The 17,231-nt window shown below is 47.7% G+C and overlaps 1 protein-coding gene across 1 annotated transcript in view; it reads right to left on the bottom strand.

Moving 5' to 3' along the window:
- Window positions 1-17,231, bottom strand: part of LOC147698809 (E3 ubiquitin-protein ligase TTC3-like) — a 1,497,644-nt gene that overhangs the window by 436,004 nt on the left and 1,044,409 nt on the right. Inside the window, exon 35 of the mRNA XM_086935406.1 lies at window positions 15,143-15,292. Within this exon, the coding sequence (XP_086791532.1) occupies window positions 15,143-15,292 (150 nt within the window). The remainder of the gene's footprint in view (window positions 1-15,142; window positions 15,293-17,231) is intronic.

The following is a 17,231-nucleotide window of genomic DNA, read 5'->3' as shown; positions in this document are numbered from 1 at the left end:
AGATGTAAACCGTGGGTGTGCATCATAAGCGACGTTATGTACCAGTTACAATAAATATCAAAAATAAATCGTTCATTGAAATCAACATTTTTACGGAACCCCTTCTCAAACATTCGCCAAGTGAACCCTCCTCCCTTTTCCATCGAGTGCCCAATGGTTCGTATATATATCTTAGTACATCAAGTTTCATTAGTTAAGGAACACCACGAGGCGTCCGTTAGTTTCCATTGATACCGGCGCCATTTTGGGCGAGGCCGGTTTAGTCCGGAAGTAGCACCAGAGGAAAAAATATCCTCGACGATTGGCGGTTGGACCAGGGTCCCTTTCGGCAGTTCAAAAGAAACTGTGCTAACAGAGGGGCTGGTGGCGTGGACCGTCAATCAAGAGAGGGAGGGGGTAGAGTCTTTCTTACCGGGTCATGTTGATGTTCAGCCGGAACTTACTCGAGTTCGTTAGCCCATAATGTTCCTGGGTGGTTCAGACGGAAGCTGATGCAGACACGAGAGCACCGCCATCTTGTTGCTGTGCCGTGGTTATTTCATTTGAGATCAATGCAGCTGTTCCTCACCGGAAGCCTGAAGGGGCCGAGGGCTCTTGGGACTTTGGTAGAATCTTCAAAGTCGAGGGGATGTTTGTCGATGGTGGGGGCTTGCGCCCAGGTGGGCAAGTGCCTGAGTTGCAATTTCGGACAAAGTTACTCCAGCGGCCTAGACCCGCCTTTCGAGGGCCCAGACGCCATTTTGAGACCCTGTGGCAGCCACCTTTGTCGTATCCATCAGGAGTGGAAGAAACTTCTTGTGATGGCGAAGGACAGAGCATCATGCTGCTGGAGCAGGACATTTTGGTTCGGGGCGCCAGGGTGCAGCGGTGGAGCCTTCATCTGGGGAGGTGAGGGAGGCTCGTCCGTGCCGCCTTCCTCTCCCGGCGCATCCTACGCCGTCCCTTTGAATCAGGGGCGCACATGATGGCCACCCTACACCCCTGATTCCGACTCTTGGGGGACCATTGTACATCTGGTGCTCCGTAAATATGCCCGTCGGACATTGTATGTCCTGTACTATGCAAGTATACCAGTCGGGCATTGTATGTCCTGTGTTGCGGAAATATACCAGCCGGGCATTATATTTCCTGTGCAGCGTAGGTATATGGCCGTCACCCGGCTGGAGGACGTCGGCGCCGGACCAGGGCAGGGAAGCCTCCTACCTGTGGAGGTGGAAGAGGCTCGTCCGCGTCGCCTCTTCCTCCCTGCCCACCCTGCATCCGTTCGATGGAGGAATTCGTGATGGCCGGACCAGGAGATACGAGGGAGGGGGTCATTTGCAGCCGCCCCCTCCCTACTCGCGGCCCGGGGGACGCCATCCCTGGAAGGGTAGTATGGGAAGACCATTTCATTGCCTGCTTGGTGGAGCCTCCAGGACCTTTTCGCCAGCGATCTCTTTTTGGCCCATGGTTGCTGGCAGGCCCCGCCCCACACGTGCTATGTGTTTCGGATGGGCGGGACCATCGAACTGTTACATTTCGAGGACTTCCGGAGTGAGCATAATATGTTTTGTATTTTTCCTATTAGTCAAGTTTGTTTTTTAGAGAGTTCTACTAGTTATTCTATTTACTGTTGGTTGTGTGTTCTCTTTACCGTAATTAAATCCTAAGTTATATAATAGACGCTTGGCTTCCTTGAGTCCTTTCTCTAACGGGTGTTGTTTACACTGATCTGTAATTGTGTTTTATTTTCAGAGTGGGGGAGCAACAGAGAGCAATCAGTCCCAAAACTCTAACATGTCGTTAAAATTGGTCTGACGAAATCTGTGCCATCGAGCATAATCAAACGGGGTGGTTCTATCTGTCCTGTCCGCACTAGTCTGATTTGTTTTTATTTCGCGCCTTTTCCCTTTCTGTCGGCCTGTCCTTTCTGTCGACCCTCCATTCTTACCTATGCTCTGCAAAGTCGGGCATTGGGCTTTCCAGTGCCCGAGGCATTTACAGAAAGCACATTGGTTCTCTTTTAAATCTATTCGTCCTGTGCGCAGTGTCGGGGGATTACCTTCGGGTCGTTGTGTTCCGGGGTTGACTTGTCGGCACACCCCTTTACACCGTTCTCTTTTCATATCTACTCCTCGGGACTGTGCCATCGCTGGCCCTTCCCTTTGCCTACTAGACGTTTGGAGGGTTGTCCGTCGTGTCCCTTCACCCTTTCTAAATTCGTCGCCTTCCCTTCGTCGTGTGGCTTCTTTGCGCCACATACCGAGACTATCGAGCATAATAGGTGTTGTTTCATTCCTACGAAGGGCTATTTCTACCGTTTCTATTTTGTCAAGATCAAAGGATCCTCTCAGTGGCCACTGACTTTCTCGATCCCTTTTCGTATATTTATGCCACAGCTCACTATAGGCTATAGCGATCAATCCATGCTTCATGAACATGTCCTTATTAGGGGTGCCTTCCAGCGGAGCCGGATGGTTCATCTCTAATAAGCGGTCCGGGCTAAACAGGCTACTAACCAGTGGGGAGAAGACAGGCATGACGGATCACAATGGGATAATAGTCAGCACTACCTATCTTATCACTGCGTGCAAAGACTAGACAGAATATTTCTATTCTACGTTGTTTGCACGTAGTGAATACCTCATGAACCAATCTTGAGCAATCAATGTTAGGTCAAAAATAAAAAATCAATATGGTCAATGGGGAGAATAAGTAGGCTCGCAAAGGTTCGCGTCACCTACCCTTTCACTATCTGTAAAGAGGGGACCTATTTTTCCCTGTTTGCAGACAGAGAATCTCCAGAAAACAATCTATAACAGTTAATCAATGGGGGGAGGGGGCAATTGTTCAGTGGGGGAGAAAGATAGGTCCGACGGGTGCGTACCTATCCTTCGCTGTTTATAAAGGGAGAGCCTGTTGTTTCTCCGTTTGCAGACAGCGAATCTCCAATAAATTAACAAAAAGTAATACTAGTATTTTCTCAACAATTATCAATCAATTTCAATTATCTATCACTTTCGCAATTCGTCGTGTTTACACGACCTTACCCGGACCGCATGGACAGTTTCTCGTCTTCCGAATCCAGCGCCCGATCGTCCTCTTCTCTTCGTACTTCTCGTGGCACTCCTGATGGTTCCCAGTCAGGACCGCAGATCACTCGAGAGAGGTCTGTTCGGAACCAGTGAAGTTCGGATGATCGGCTGTCAGACGAGGGTCTATCGGACAGGGTACCTTCCGATCGTTGCAGTCGTTCACTCTGTCGTCAGGACCTCTCCCACTGGATCCACGAGTCGCTGATGGGCCCCACGTTTGGGACGCCAATTGTAAAAAAGGGGTTCCAAAGACAACCAGTAACCAAAGACCCTTTTTATGTTGCCCGGCGGTATCGCCTCTATGACCCACCAATGTTAACCAATGAAGAAGCAGGCGCTGGAGACTGGAAGGCAGGAAACGAGGATTTTATTCTCTCCGGAGGAGAACACATCAATTCAGACAGCAAGTATCGTCACGAGGTGCTCTCCCCACATCTCTGAGGCCTGGCCTCTTATACTAGGGTTTATGACCTTTATTGCACATAACACATTCTCGCAACATTTTAGTATTTGAAAGAACATCCTCGGAATCTCCCCTTCAGGCCCGTTCCCACATACATTTACAGTTGGATTCCCCACCCTGGTCACAACAGGTGATGGTTGTCGCACAGCAGGGCATTCCGCCGATTCACGGAATGCATGGGGTTGATCAGATCTCATAGGGTGGGGGCTTTGATCGGCTCGAGGGTCTTTTGATGGGGAGGGGAAGCTTCCTACTGTACGGGGTAATAAACAGTATCCGCAGGGCCAGGTGGCGGCCTGGGAACAAGGAAGACAAACGGGGACACAGGAAAAGGGGGGTTTGCATCAAAAGGATCTGAGGCCATGAAAGGAATGAGGGGAGGTGTCGCGCTGGGAACAGGATGGGATTCCGTGATGAAGCTGCGCTGAAGAGGGGTTTATGACCCAAGGCATGAGAGAGCGGGGGTTGTCAGTGTGCGAGGGGATGCTTGCGAGGTTAAGGGAGAGGGAGACGCGCTGGCTATCAGCGAGGGGCAGGGAGGCCATGGTGCTCAAAATGGCTGCCGCTTACGCGCACGAATGGGCTCGAAAAGGGGGCAAGATGGCGCCGATAATGTTCACCATGTTTGTATCAATTTTCCACAGGATCAACAACGCCTGGAGGCCAACCCCACGAGCCACCCAGCCGTACGCCAGGAGGAGTACGGCTAGCCGAGGTACGTGAAAGATTCCTGGGGAGGTGGAGGCGTAAAGGCCGCCGTCTTACTTAGTTAAATATTGTAGAGACTACCTGTTTCCCCTGCTTGATTGGGCACGAGAATTGCACAGACACGAGTATAGATATAAAAGCACCGTGTGTTCCCCTCACGCCCCTCACATCCCTCTTCCCCACTCAAATACCGTTCTTGTAACGCCGAAGCATTTACTTGGCCTCTCCTCTTTTTCCCTTCTCGGCGGCCGGCGAGGGCGAGCACTACGGAGCCTCCAGAGCACAGCAGCAGGAGGAGGAGCCCCGTCAGGAGGAAGGAGGAGGGAGTGCGGCGAAAGACCCGTCAAGAAAGGAGCCGATCCCCCAGAAAGGGCGCTACAAGGAAAACCTGTACAGATGGCCTGTATGCGAAAATAAAATCGTCTACTACTAGAACACGTCTCTTGCCTATTCCTAGCCCCGCCGTAACAATCAGCCTCCGGAACGTCCTGGACAGTCTGTGGTACCGTAACACCCTTCTTGGTCTCCATTAGAGAAGCAAACTGTCATGATTTTAAACACCGCTCTCAGCTTTCTACGCTTTGGAAGACTTTGGAGTTGCTAGGAGCACCACTCGGTAGCTTTGAAGTGGCACCTCTTAGGATATGAACAGCTCTGCAAGCACAACCCAGTGTGCTTTATTTGGGTCTCCTCGCCCAGTGCTAAAGTCGTAGAGCTCCACTTATCAAGACTCTGGTAAGTGTAATGCCAGAATGTTTCTAGTCAATTGTTTTGTCAGCCAGCGCTTACTTATTTTATTTGTATTGGACTACTGCAGTCTGTTTTTTTTTTTAAACATACTTTATTGATTTTCTCAAAGCCTAGTGCCTCAAACAATTCTTGATACTTGAGGTACACATGTAAACCGGCAGGGAGCAGAGTAAAGTAAGCATCTCCATGCAAACAGTTTACAAACAGAATAGAAGCTGTAAGCTGATATGACATTTTATAGTCTAGTACACACTCGGTGCCATGTATCAATTGCGGGCAAATAGACAACAATTACAGTGAAACCGTTAAACAGCCCCAAGCCACCCGCACCACCTTTCTGGCTCACCCTAAGATAGGCTTACATGGCCCCAGAATGCAACTCTGTATGCATGATATGTTCATGGTAAGTAATTTGGAATGTGTGCAATTCCCCCCGACGAGGAGTGCGCCTTGTGGGCGCAGATGTGCCCCCCATAGCTGCAAGCTGGGGGGTGGGCTCCCACTCTATTGTGAGGTATAGTATTGAGGGGTCGGTTGCTCAGGTCCCATTCCCTGGAGATCAGTGTTTTCCGTACTCCTCCCTACGTATAACAGCACTCTCTGCTCTCCCCCATCTTATCACCTCTTCATGCCAGTTATGAACTGTTGGGGGTAAGGACGATTTCCACCTCAAAGTAAAGGAGTGCTTCACAATAATCAAGACCAGAGCTGTACTTTCTGTCTCTTAGAGCATCGACGCAGCCCGGGTATGCACTGTTCTACTGTGTCCCAGTTAGAAATCCCTGTCACAGGTTACAATATATTTGCGACGTTGGCCCAAAAGACAGCCAGGCACGGGCAAGTCCACATCATGTGTAGTAGGTCAGCGACGTCTGCGTGACATCTTGAGCAGTGTTCCTGTGCATTTGGATATATGCAGTTTAATCAATGCGGAGTGAGGTAGGCCATGTGGAGAATCATGTACTATATGAACTTGAATTTAGCATTAAGTGACACCCTCTTAGGGTATTCCAGAAAAGAGACCTAGTCCTTGTCTGATAGGTCCTTGCCAGATCTCTAGCCCACTTTTCTCTAAATGTCGTGAGGGGGATTGCTGCATGTGTGCGGATGCCTCTGTAAATCTACCTTATCAGGTGGTGACCATCACCCATCAGATATAAAGCATGGACCAGCTCATGAGCTGGAGGCTCCACGCCATCTGGTGCCCAGTGCTTCTTCACATACTTAATGATAGCTGCATGTAGGATAAAAAAGGGAGCGCTGGACTCCCTACTCCAGAGCAAAATTCCAGTGGTACATCAAACACCTTCCACAAACCGCATCCCCACTGTGGAGACCCCCTCCCATGCCCAGCTATGTATGCTCCGCCTGGTTACCAACCCTGTAGGGATCCCAAGCAGCAGGGTGTTAAGAGCATATGGGAGCCGCTGGCTTGTATGTTGTAGCGCTCTTCTCCAGTAGGTGATAACTATACGAAGTAGTAGGGGGGCTGCAGGTGGAATGCTGCCCTGGGGTAGCAATAAAGTATGGAGAGCACCTTGGGCCGAGGATTATGATGTATAGCCCAGCTCATGCAGGTTACGCCCTGCCAGCCAGTACGAGAGCCATTGCAGTTGCCTTGCAAAATAATATGCGTGCAATTCTGTTGCCCTAATGCACCCCTCTGTCCGTCCCAAGCTGCAGCTTTCGGCCCTTCCCCCAAATTGAGCCCAACAAGAGTGTGTCTAGAGTTTTAAAAAAAGAGGCAGGGATCAATACTGGAAGATTAATGAAAAAATACAGCAAGTGTGGGAGCATGAACATCTTAGAAATGGCTATTCTGCCCGCCACGGAGAGGGGCAGTGATATCCAGAGTGATATTTGGGTGTGCAGTGCCTTGACTGCTATCATCAGGTTGCCATCCAGTAAATCTGGTGGGGTTCTATATATTTGGATGCCCAAGTATTTGCAGGTAATTGGCGCGACAGGAAGAGTAAGCAGCCAAAATCTAACCGCTTTCGGGTCCGCTCCTGGGTGGAAAAAGAGCACGTAGGACTTATTCTCATTTATGGTCAGTCTGGATATATTTTATTTATTTTTATTGTATTTATTTGAATTTATAATGCGCAACAGCTACCCGCAGTGGGTTTCATGGCGCAAGGGATAGACTGAAGTAGAAAGAAGGACACAACAACAGTACCATAGACCAATTAGAACGGCATATAGATCTATTGAAAGAGTAGAGTTTTCAATATTTTCCGAAAACAAAATAAGTTGGTCTCTGATTTCAAAGTGATGGGTAGCGCGTTCCAGTATTTGGAGCCTAGATGGGAGAAGGCCCGACCGCCCATCCTTACAAGAATGAATCTTGGAACAACGAAGTCGCAGTTGGCAGAAGATCTTAGTGTGCGACAGGCTTGTAAGGTTGGACAAGACTCTGCAAGTATTTTGGGGCCGAACCCTGCTTGATTTTAAATAGATAACACAGGGCTTTAAATTTAATACGGCTAGAGACCCTGAACCAGTGTAGATCGCGAAGAGCCTGTGAGGCCGATGATTTCTTTGGGATGTTACAGAGAAGTCGGGCCGACGAATTTTGTACAACCTGGAGTTTGTTAATGGTAGCAGCGTCGGCACTGAGCTAGAGGACATTTCCATAGTCCAGGCGAGAAGTTACCAACGCCTGGACAACGGTTCTCCTGGTGGCATGGGGCAGCATCCATAGAATTTTCTGGAGCCATCTCAAGGTGGCAAAACAGATGGCGGCCATTTTAGTGGCCTGCTGCCTCATAGAGAGTTTGTCGTCTATGAGAAATCCAAGGTTGCGAACCACAGAGGTCGGCTGGGGGAGGGGTCCCATGTCACTGGGCCAGTGTTGCGGGCCCCAGAGATCTTTATGCTTCCCCAAAATGACGATCTCGGTCTTGTCACCGTTTAACTTGAGGAGATGCCTTTGCATCCACTCAGCTACACGTGACAATCCGGTCTTCAAGATCGATACACTGTTGCACTCATTGCTGGAAAGGGAGAAAACAATTTGGGTGTCATCGGCGTATGAAAATATAGTCAGCTCAGCGTCCTCCAAGATGGTAGCCAGGGGTCTGACGTAGATGTTGAACAATAAGGGGCTGAGTATGGACCCCTGCGGAACGCCATACGCCGATGGACATGTGGCAGATGCGGCTTTCGTAGAAAAAACCTGGAAAGTGCGCTCGTTTAAAAAGGAGGCAATCCAGGCTAACACAGGACCATCTACTCCCAGGGACCGGAGAGATATATGTTCAAACTGTTTAAAGATGCACCGTATAGGCTCCAGGATGTCTTCTAGATCGCAGACATTAAGGATGAGATCGTCAGCATATCCTGATAACACATGTGCAGTGTTACCGACACGAATACCTTTCCCCCCCAATTTTTTTACTTAGGATCTTATATTCGGTATCCTGACATGTCTGTGGGATCCCTGCCGGGTTTACGAAGAGAAGTAACCAAGGCATGCATTGTGGTAGGGGGTAGGCCACCAGATTCCAGGGCTGATTGGTATAGGCGTTCCAGATAGGGGACTAATTGGCCCAACGTGGTGTCATAAAATTCTGCCGGAAGGCCATCTAATCCCGTTGCTTTGTTGCGTGGGAGTTCCCGGATGGATTCCTTAATTTAAGTTTTAGAGATAGGACCAGCCAAGTCATTTTGGTCCATTTGGGATAGTTGGGGACAGTGAAGATCATACAGGAAAGATCCTATTGATTCCTAACCTTTACCCTTGGGTGCCCTATACAGTGCCTCCTAGTATTCGCAACAGGCCGAATTAATGTCTATTTGCGTGTTCACTGTTGTGCCGTTAAGTGGGACTAGCTCATATATAGGGATGGGGGGCGGTGCACTGCACAGCAGTCGTGCAAGAAGTGCGCTCGACTTGACCATCTCCGCAAGCATGAGCTGGGTGTTGGACTGATGATCTATTATCCGTAGACGTTCCAGTATCTCTGCGCGCTGTATACGTGCCTCCTGCAGCACCCCCGCTTTAGTATAATCAATAAGTTTCCTGCTCTAATTTATTCAGAGTGCTTTCTACTCTCTTAAGGTGTTTGTGAATCTCTTGCCGGGCCCCTACATTGTCACTCATAGCTGTACCCCTCACACAGTCTTAAATGCTTCCCATTTAATGAGGCTCGAAGATGCGGAATTGGTGTTTTCTGCAAAATATTTGGTTAATGGTAGTGGCCATAGTGTTACAAATGATGCATCTTCCAACATCTGTGACCGTAAGTTCCAAGTGGGGACTGGTGTAGGGACTCAACTCCAGTATAATGTGACCTCTAGAGGGTTGTGATCAGAAAAAGTCTTCCCCAGATACGTGGCATGTGTAAACTGGGCTGTGAGAGTAAGGGAGCAGAACACCATATCTAGTTTCGTGTGGAGCATATAGGGAGTAGAGTAGAACGAGTATTAGCGACTGCTTGGGTGTTTGAGGTGCCATACATCTATTAGCCGAGAACCAAGAACTAGGGAGATCCTACTCACATGGAACCAGGGTAGTTAAATTATTAGCAAAAACAATGGCTACTGTGGAATAATACCAAAATAATACCGAAATATGGATGCAGAGGGCCATGTAAAGGGTTAGGGTGATGTCAAAGGGAGAGGAGACCTTACACACCTTCGTTTTTGTTTTTCACAAACAATTTTTTTATAGTTTTTGGGAAATGTTAATCCAAATATATACAAAAGGTAAACAAACAATCATTAAACAGTAGTGCGTAGTGGCCCCAGTGAAATATGGAACCTAAAATACTGGTGACATATGTACTGCGCATCAATAAATCAGTATTATTTTGATATTATTCCATAGGAACCAATGTTTTTGCTAATAATATGTCTATTAGCGACCAACCCTGAGCCCATTCACAGGAGATGTCCGCCTGCCTAATGGAAGCCGCTTCCTGAAGTGGGAGATGAGAGCGATCTAGGTGCACCTTCAGGACTGCATTAAAGTCTCACCCTAGTAGCCATGGGTACTCCACCCAATCTATAAGCGCTGTATTTAAGTTTGTTAAGAATTTATCTTGTTTGTAGTTCAGGCCTTATATACCGCCTATGACTATGTGTGTGCCGAGTGTGCCATGGATCAGGACATATCTACCATTTACGTCTATGCGCTGCTCCAAGGCTACAAACGGGATTCCGTTTCTGACCCAGATAGCGGACGCCTCACAAAGACTGAGTATGATGTGTTGCACACTTGCCCTTTCCACTTCCTACGTAGCTTGGCAGCCTCAGAATCAGTGAGATGTGTTTCCTGCATAAAGGTGAAATGCGATTTCCTTCTATTTAATTGGGTATGTATTCAGGGCTGTTTATGCACCAAGTCCAACCCCCTAACATTCCAAGTAACTATTGTATACTTCCCCGATGTAGCCATAGGTATGTGTATGCAGCTCTGACTCCTGCCGCCTCGCGGGGATAGGATGAGGGGTAAGCCAGAAGAACAATAACCCATGTTATCACCCAATACTAGGTCCAACCATTGAACAGTGCTGGACTAAACAAAAAAACAATTCTGTGAACCATACAACTGGAATCGACTTGCATTCGATTCGGGGGATGTGGTTACTGTGCCTTGCAGAGCATTTGTGATTTTAGGTTGTGGTATTTGGAGCTGGGGAAGCTGCTAAGGTCTGTGGTTTGCATACAACAAAGTTATCAAAGGCCTACAAGGTCACCAAGGTTGTGGCACCCACCTAGATAGTCATTCACCGTTTGGGAAGTGATGGAGGGGAACAAAGCGAAACTGTTTTCGGAGTCCGATTGCATGTTTGTGTCCTTTGAGGACTCCGGAGATGAGAGAGGGTCGCGGTCTCTGAATGTCACTGCGGTGAGAAGCACTGCCTCATGGTTTTCCAGGACCTGTTCCAGGGATGGACTCAAGGCTTAGTGAACTCGGGTGCAACTCTGTGTGTCAAGTCTTGGCACAGCGGCAGTGGTTAGAAGACTTTGGTCTACCAACTGGTCCCTGTAGACTTCTTCAGCTGTTCTGGTCCTGTGTGCTGCGAACAGGAGGCCAGTCAACTGGCCCTTGGCGTTCTCTTGGCTTGACTGGGCTCTGGAGACAGCTTCTCCTTTAGCAGTACACAGCAGGTGCAGTCCCGCTCTTCTCGAGCCAGCAGGTGTAGTATTAGTCGGTGCAGTCTCTCTTTGCTGGTCCCTCAGTGCTTAAGGGTAGGCCTCCTTCGGTCCTTCTTCCAAGTAGGTTAAGATCTGAATACTGAGTTGCAGGAGTACCCTATTTATCTTCAGAAAATGCCATCAGGGTAGGATGTGGTTGGTCGCCAATGGGCTGCCAGGTTCCCTCCCACCTAATGACTACTTATTGAGAAGTGTGGCTATCCCAGGATGCACCAATCTGCCCACTCCCAGCATAGCGAGACTCGTCTGTCTCCAATCAGAGCTCAATAACCCCACCCCTAGAGGTCTGGCTTCGAAGGGGCTACACTCCCATTGAAAAACCTGTATTACAACTGGTATCTTCCCCTGTGCCAGATTACCTACTTCAACAACAAAGCAGCCCCTCTCCCATGTGTTACCCATTTGCCCTTCAAAGGTGGCTTCTGCTTTGAAGGTTGTCTTTTGGGCCAAGCCTGTGTATGTTCCCGCAGAAGGAAGACAACAACTCTCTCCCATGCAGGCCCTACTGTGTTCTTTCCTGGGAGTCATTAGCACGTCTACCCAGGAGGGCAGAATGCTGTCTGCAGGATAAGCAAGTGTACATCAGTATACGGGCACTGGAAACCTTGTGCAACTAAAGTGGTAACTTCTAAAGTTGCACTTTGCCCACCAGTGACATTAACTTTGATTTAACCATTGAATCGGAGTTAATACATTGATTCTTTTTAGACCAAACAGTACCATCCTTAGTAGACCCTTTCAGGAGTTAGCAGGGCCGTGGGGTGCCTGCCTGTAACTTTGTACTTGCCAATTGGGCTACTAGCCTTTCCACAGTAATTACAATTTAGTATTTTTACTGCTGGGACAAGTAAAAGTACAGGTTCCACCAGTCAAAGGGAGACGTGCATATATTAAAAAGGGAAATTTGGGTTTTGCCTTTTGACATTACTTTAAATTGCAAAGTGGATTTGGGAGTTTTAAACTGGTCCTCTAGTCTGCAGGGACAGACTGGAAGCCAATTGAGGAAAAGTCAATTAAACATACACCATTTTAAGGGCCAGCACATGCACAGAGTCCTATTTAGCAGAGTTCAGGGTATTTCAGTCATTAAACCAGTACCTAGTACAGAAAATGGGTGCAAAAAGTTGGGTTAATTCTGGAATAAGCCAGTTTCCTTACACAAACTAAACAATACTTTCATTGAGATCTAGGGGGTCCTTCTGACCTGCCCTACTCCGTGGGGGCCAGTGTCAGAGATCTGCTATGCCAATCATACTACACCCATCAGATGCACAGAATCAGTTTTCCCATCAAATGAGTGGATAATTATATCTCAATCTTTAATGTGGTTGTCTGCTTGTATACCATGACATGATCAAGAAGGCTCTTCTCCTTGCCCTATTTCCAATCGAAATACCACTTTAGTTATTCAGCAATATATCTGTGTGGCCCTCTTATTACTTTCATTATTTCATGTCGACGTTAAATTATCTGCTCTTATTAGTTGTTGGGCTCCTGATCTAATTTTCTAATGATCCTTCACCAGACATCCAGATAATGGGGATTCTAGATCGGGGTTCTAGTACTACTCTGTGATACAATTTGAATATACTTTTGTATTGTTCTTTGTAAAGAATAGCAAAAATATTGCAAACACAAGATGGTGGGACAGGCGGAAGGTGTTTTCACAAATGGTAGGGCGTACCCTTTCAGCATGGTCTGAGGACCCTACTTGTTGGGTGTAATGGCCGACAGGTGGTGCCCCGATCCTGCCTCCCACGAAATGGCTGTGCTAGATGGAGGGCACGCTAAAAGGGTTTGGAGGCTACAGCAGTCAGAACGGTGGGGGACTGGGCAGCCCGCTGGGATTGGTTTCCACGTCCTCTTTGGGCTCTATCCATGAAAGGAGGGTACAGACTGCTGGACAAGTAAGGCTGGTATTGCGGGCACCCGAAGTTGGCCCTTCTTCATCCATGGTAAGGGAGAAAGGACTGCTGTTGCGGTCGGGTTGATAAAGAAATCCCAAGGAATTTGGCAGTGATTTTGCTCTCACAATAGCACTTGGGCACCGCGTCGTTCTTGGCTCCAAGAAGGCGGGAGCAATTGAAGGGTGAGGGTCAATCAGTGAAGACAGAACATCTCCAGAGAACCCAGTGGACCACAACCAGGTGTGGCGATGCAGCACCACAGTCTGTGGCGTCCAGTCCACACTGGATGGTGAGCTTCGCTTCATCCCTGCCATCTACAAATATTTGGGTGAGGATGGTGCGGCCCTCATCAGGCAGGATGGGAAGCAGCTGCACAGCAGATTCAGAGGTACTGCTCAAGATTTTCTGATCCAGTCAGATGCCTGGGGAAAGGGGGGAATCTGTGGTTAAAAGTCTCTATCAGAAATGTATATACTATTCTAGGTGAGGTAAAAGAGACAGAGTATGATCCTACCTGAAATACTTTATAGTCATCTTGTGATTTGGGAACCAGTAAGAGGATTTGTTAATGGACCTGTTGGATCTGTGGTTATACATTCAAATTAAAAAACTAAACATCCTCAGGCACTACAGCCTCTCAATCACCCCAAAAGGTGCTGTTGCCTGGCTGTCTCGCAAACATTGTACAGGCCAGCTGTCTCTCAAGAACCTCACAGGCACTGCTGTCTTTTCTCCACTAAGGCAGCGTCCCACAGCAGCTGTCTGTCTCTCTCTCAAATGCCTGCTAGGAGACTGTACCAGTCTGCCAATTCCATTGCTGCTTCCCAGTTTATCAAAATGTCTAAGCTTGTAGGGAGTCTCTGATCACAGACGTCTATCTGCCTGTCCATCACATCATTGTCTTACAGGGCACTAAGTCTGTACAGAACTCTAGTGCCTGTTCAAGCAGTGTTGTCCACATACAACCTAGTTATACTCAACCAGTTCAGTTTTTTCACAAATTTATAGACTCCTGTGGTACGATCACAAGGTCCATGTATTTTGCAAACGTTCCTGTTATAACTTTGTCTTTGCAATATGTCCCATATCTCTACAAGATGTAAGCAATTCAGCAGTGAGGATTTGATGACTCTTGTAATCTGTAATGCAATGTTCAGCAACTATTCCTCCATCCAACGTACTCGCATTACAACAAACACATTCACCAGAATAAACTTGATCATTATACTTGCCATTGCTTGTTTATGCGGAAGTTAAGAAAGTATTTTGCCACGTCTTACAGCTGTCAATAGCAGGTGTTACTTTATTCAGTCTAATAGCTATCTTCACAAAACTGCTATCCAGCTAACCAACATAGGTCAAGCCTGTGTTAAACATGGTGTGTCATTTGTTGGACCAATTTTTGGTGTCAGATATAGTGCTGGGCTGCAGGCAAAAAGTAGGCTGAATTATCGGGCTTCCATCGCCCAACAGGCTAGTGCTGCTAAGGATCCGGTGAACATCCAACGTGAGTTGCAGAATTGGAGAGCAGAACTCAGAGAAATTATGCATGTGGCACAATAAAAACCCAAACGTTGTCCCTTGCATGGGACATGTGGTAATGTGGTTTGCATTAGAATTATGCATTTATAAATGTACTAGAACTGTCTATAGACAAAGAAAATCATGGATTAGAATAAAGCAAAGTAGTATTCAAATGCATCAAGCCTTAAAACATTGAACCAGCCATCATGCTGCTGCCCAACAACAATAGTTTTCACAAGCAGGGTAAATTCATTTATTAGGAGGTTATTATTTTTTTCTTATTGAACATACTTAAAAACTAGGTTTACCATTCTAGGCAGCTCTGTTTCTATTCTTCGTATTGTGTTATAGGGACTTTGAAGCTGCTTCAGTGCCACTAGCCTCATACCAAACATAAAACAAAAGATTTGCAAACATATTTACTTTAAGATGTAGTTTCTGTTCCCCAAACTTGACTGATACAAATTTGCTTCAGGAGTAACTGATGCTAGAGCAAAAATATTTAAGACACATCCATAGAATTACACCAAATTGTGACAAGACAATATTACCTTATTTTGTTCAGAAAGTTTTTTTAACTGCTCTTCCACAACAACTATTTCATCGGTTTTCTGGGACCTTGAGTGTTCATATTTTTCAGATGCTTTCTTAAGCTGCTCTTTCAGCATAACATATTCTTTTTCCAATCGTAGAATATCGCCCTAATAAGAAAAACAATATCATTATAAGATGCTCTGCCATAGGTCATGTTAACCAAATTCTGATGGGAGAGAAATACTTACTTATTTTTGGTGGATACACTATCTTCAGATGCCTGGCCTTTTGAATATCCCAAGGCACCAGACTGGATCCAGAAACTATTGCCATATCTCTCATGCACTTGAAAGTGAGATTGGCTCAGGGGCCTAGCCGACCTCCAATGCTGTAGGTCAACAATTTTCATAGCTCCCATCTGGTGATCCTCTATCTGACTGTATCCTATCTTTATAGGCACCTGGGGACCCCACGCACACACGAAGGCACACCATAAACTATGCTGCAGCCTTGTTTTGGAGTCAAACAGCACTGGGGAGCGGGGCTCTTGGCGGAGTAGTGGGCCTTAGGCGACAGCAAGTACAAGATGGCGGCCGCAGTAGAGAGCCTTACTGACATCGGGGTCTGCAGCAGTGATTCGTAGCCCTGCGGAGCGGTGTCACAGGCAACCGTCTGCCCCTGCTGGGATTTCTGAGCTCCGTGCATGATGGCGGAGCTGGAGGTGTCAGGCCCGCCCAAGTGAGAGAGGTGTTATGTGGTGGGGCCCTAGGCCCCCATGCACAGGGAATGATGACACAGACACTGGACTCTGGTTAGTGAACTGGCACTGGGCACGTCTGTGCAGCCCCTTTTATTACCTGGGTCACTTGTCCTGTGGTGTCTGTGTTGGGATTGGTGTGGAGTGGAGTGGAGTGTAAGCCAGCCCTCGGTAAGTGGCTGGCTCCACAAACACTAGAACAATGACCAGCCGATTACTACATCCCTCCCAAATTTTATTAAAACTGTAACAAGTCCAACCTGTGGGGGAGAATAAAAGAACAATAGAAAGCCTCCACTGAGTCTATTCAGCTGCTTTCAGAACAGGACGATGGTACAACTGCAGCTAGGATCACTAGTTCTACTTGGCACAGTTTAGTGGTGCACTGTGGATCCGGTCCTCCCTGGACTCAAGGCATGGAAGTTTACAACCAAAGTCTATATGCACAGTTTACGGGAACAGCGCATGTGGAGCGATAGTGAATATGGAGGATGTTACATTTTCACAAATACGTCCTGGGTTCAGGAACCTCAAGCCTCCAATGACAGATGACGTCCTGGTTTTTGTTACAATGTCTTCCGCAGTGGCAGCAGTGCTTCCAGCTGCAGGATGTTGGAGTAATTAACAACATTCTTCTCTCTCCAGGAAGCCCCTCTCATACTGGCATGCCCCTCTCAGGGTTGCCCCTGAGGTCCTCTTCACCGGGCTTCCACTGGACTAGGTGTACTTCGCAGTGTCACTCCAACGCCATACTCTAGGATCGTGGAGGAAGCGGAACGACTCCCACCTGAAGGATAGTTTCCTGTTCGGACTACTAATGCCATTCAGACTCTGGTGCACCAGCATTGACAGGATGGTCTTTAGAGGAGCCAGCTTACAACACAAGATCTTCATCTTCCCGGGACCTGCGGGGGAGCTGCTGTAGACTCTTCTTTTGTGTTGGGACCCCGCTCTCACCGGTAACCTCTGAGGCCCTTGCCCCTTGATCACCATGGTCTGGTGTGGAGAGGTCGGATCCTCTTCTAGAGCCCACGTCCGAGGTCACTCAGGAAGTGCGAGCAGGACAACAATCCAGTCTCATGTGCGACCCAAAGGTGGATGGTACCAATGGTCCAGCTTGCTTTCATAGGCAGGTGCCAGGTTTGCTTGGTGTAACAGAAGACTTCTGGACAGCCAGCCTCTCATGGTGCCACAGATGTTACATAGGTACTGTGCTTCGCTCCCGATGTTCTTGCACTCAGTTGTCTTCTGTACCTTGCAGTGTGCCCGATGTCCAATCACACAATCCTCTTTTCTTTCACTCTTTGGACTCATCATGCGGTGGCCTCGTGCCACAGTTCTTCCTTTTC

The sequence above is a fragment of the Lissotriton vulgaris genome, chromosome 8, assembly GCF_964263255.1.
Source record: "Lissotriton vulgaris chromosome 8, aLisVul1.2, whole genome shotgun sequence".
Classification (NCBI taxonomy): Eukaryota; Metazoa; Chordata; class Amphibia; order Caudata; family Salamandridae; genus Lissotriton; species Lissotriton vulgaris.
Note: the sequence above shows the minus strand (reverse complement) of the source record. Positions and strands in the feature narration are given on the sequence as shown.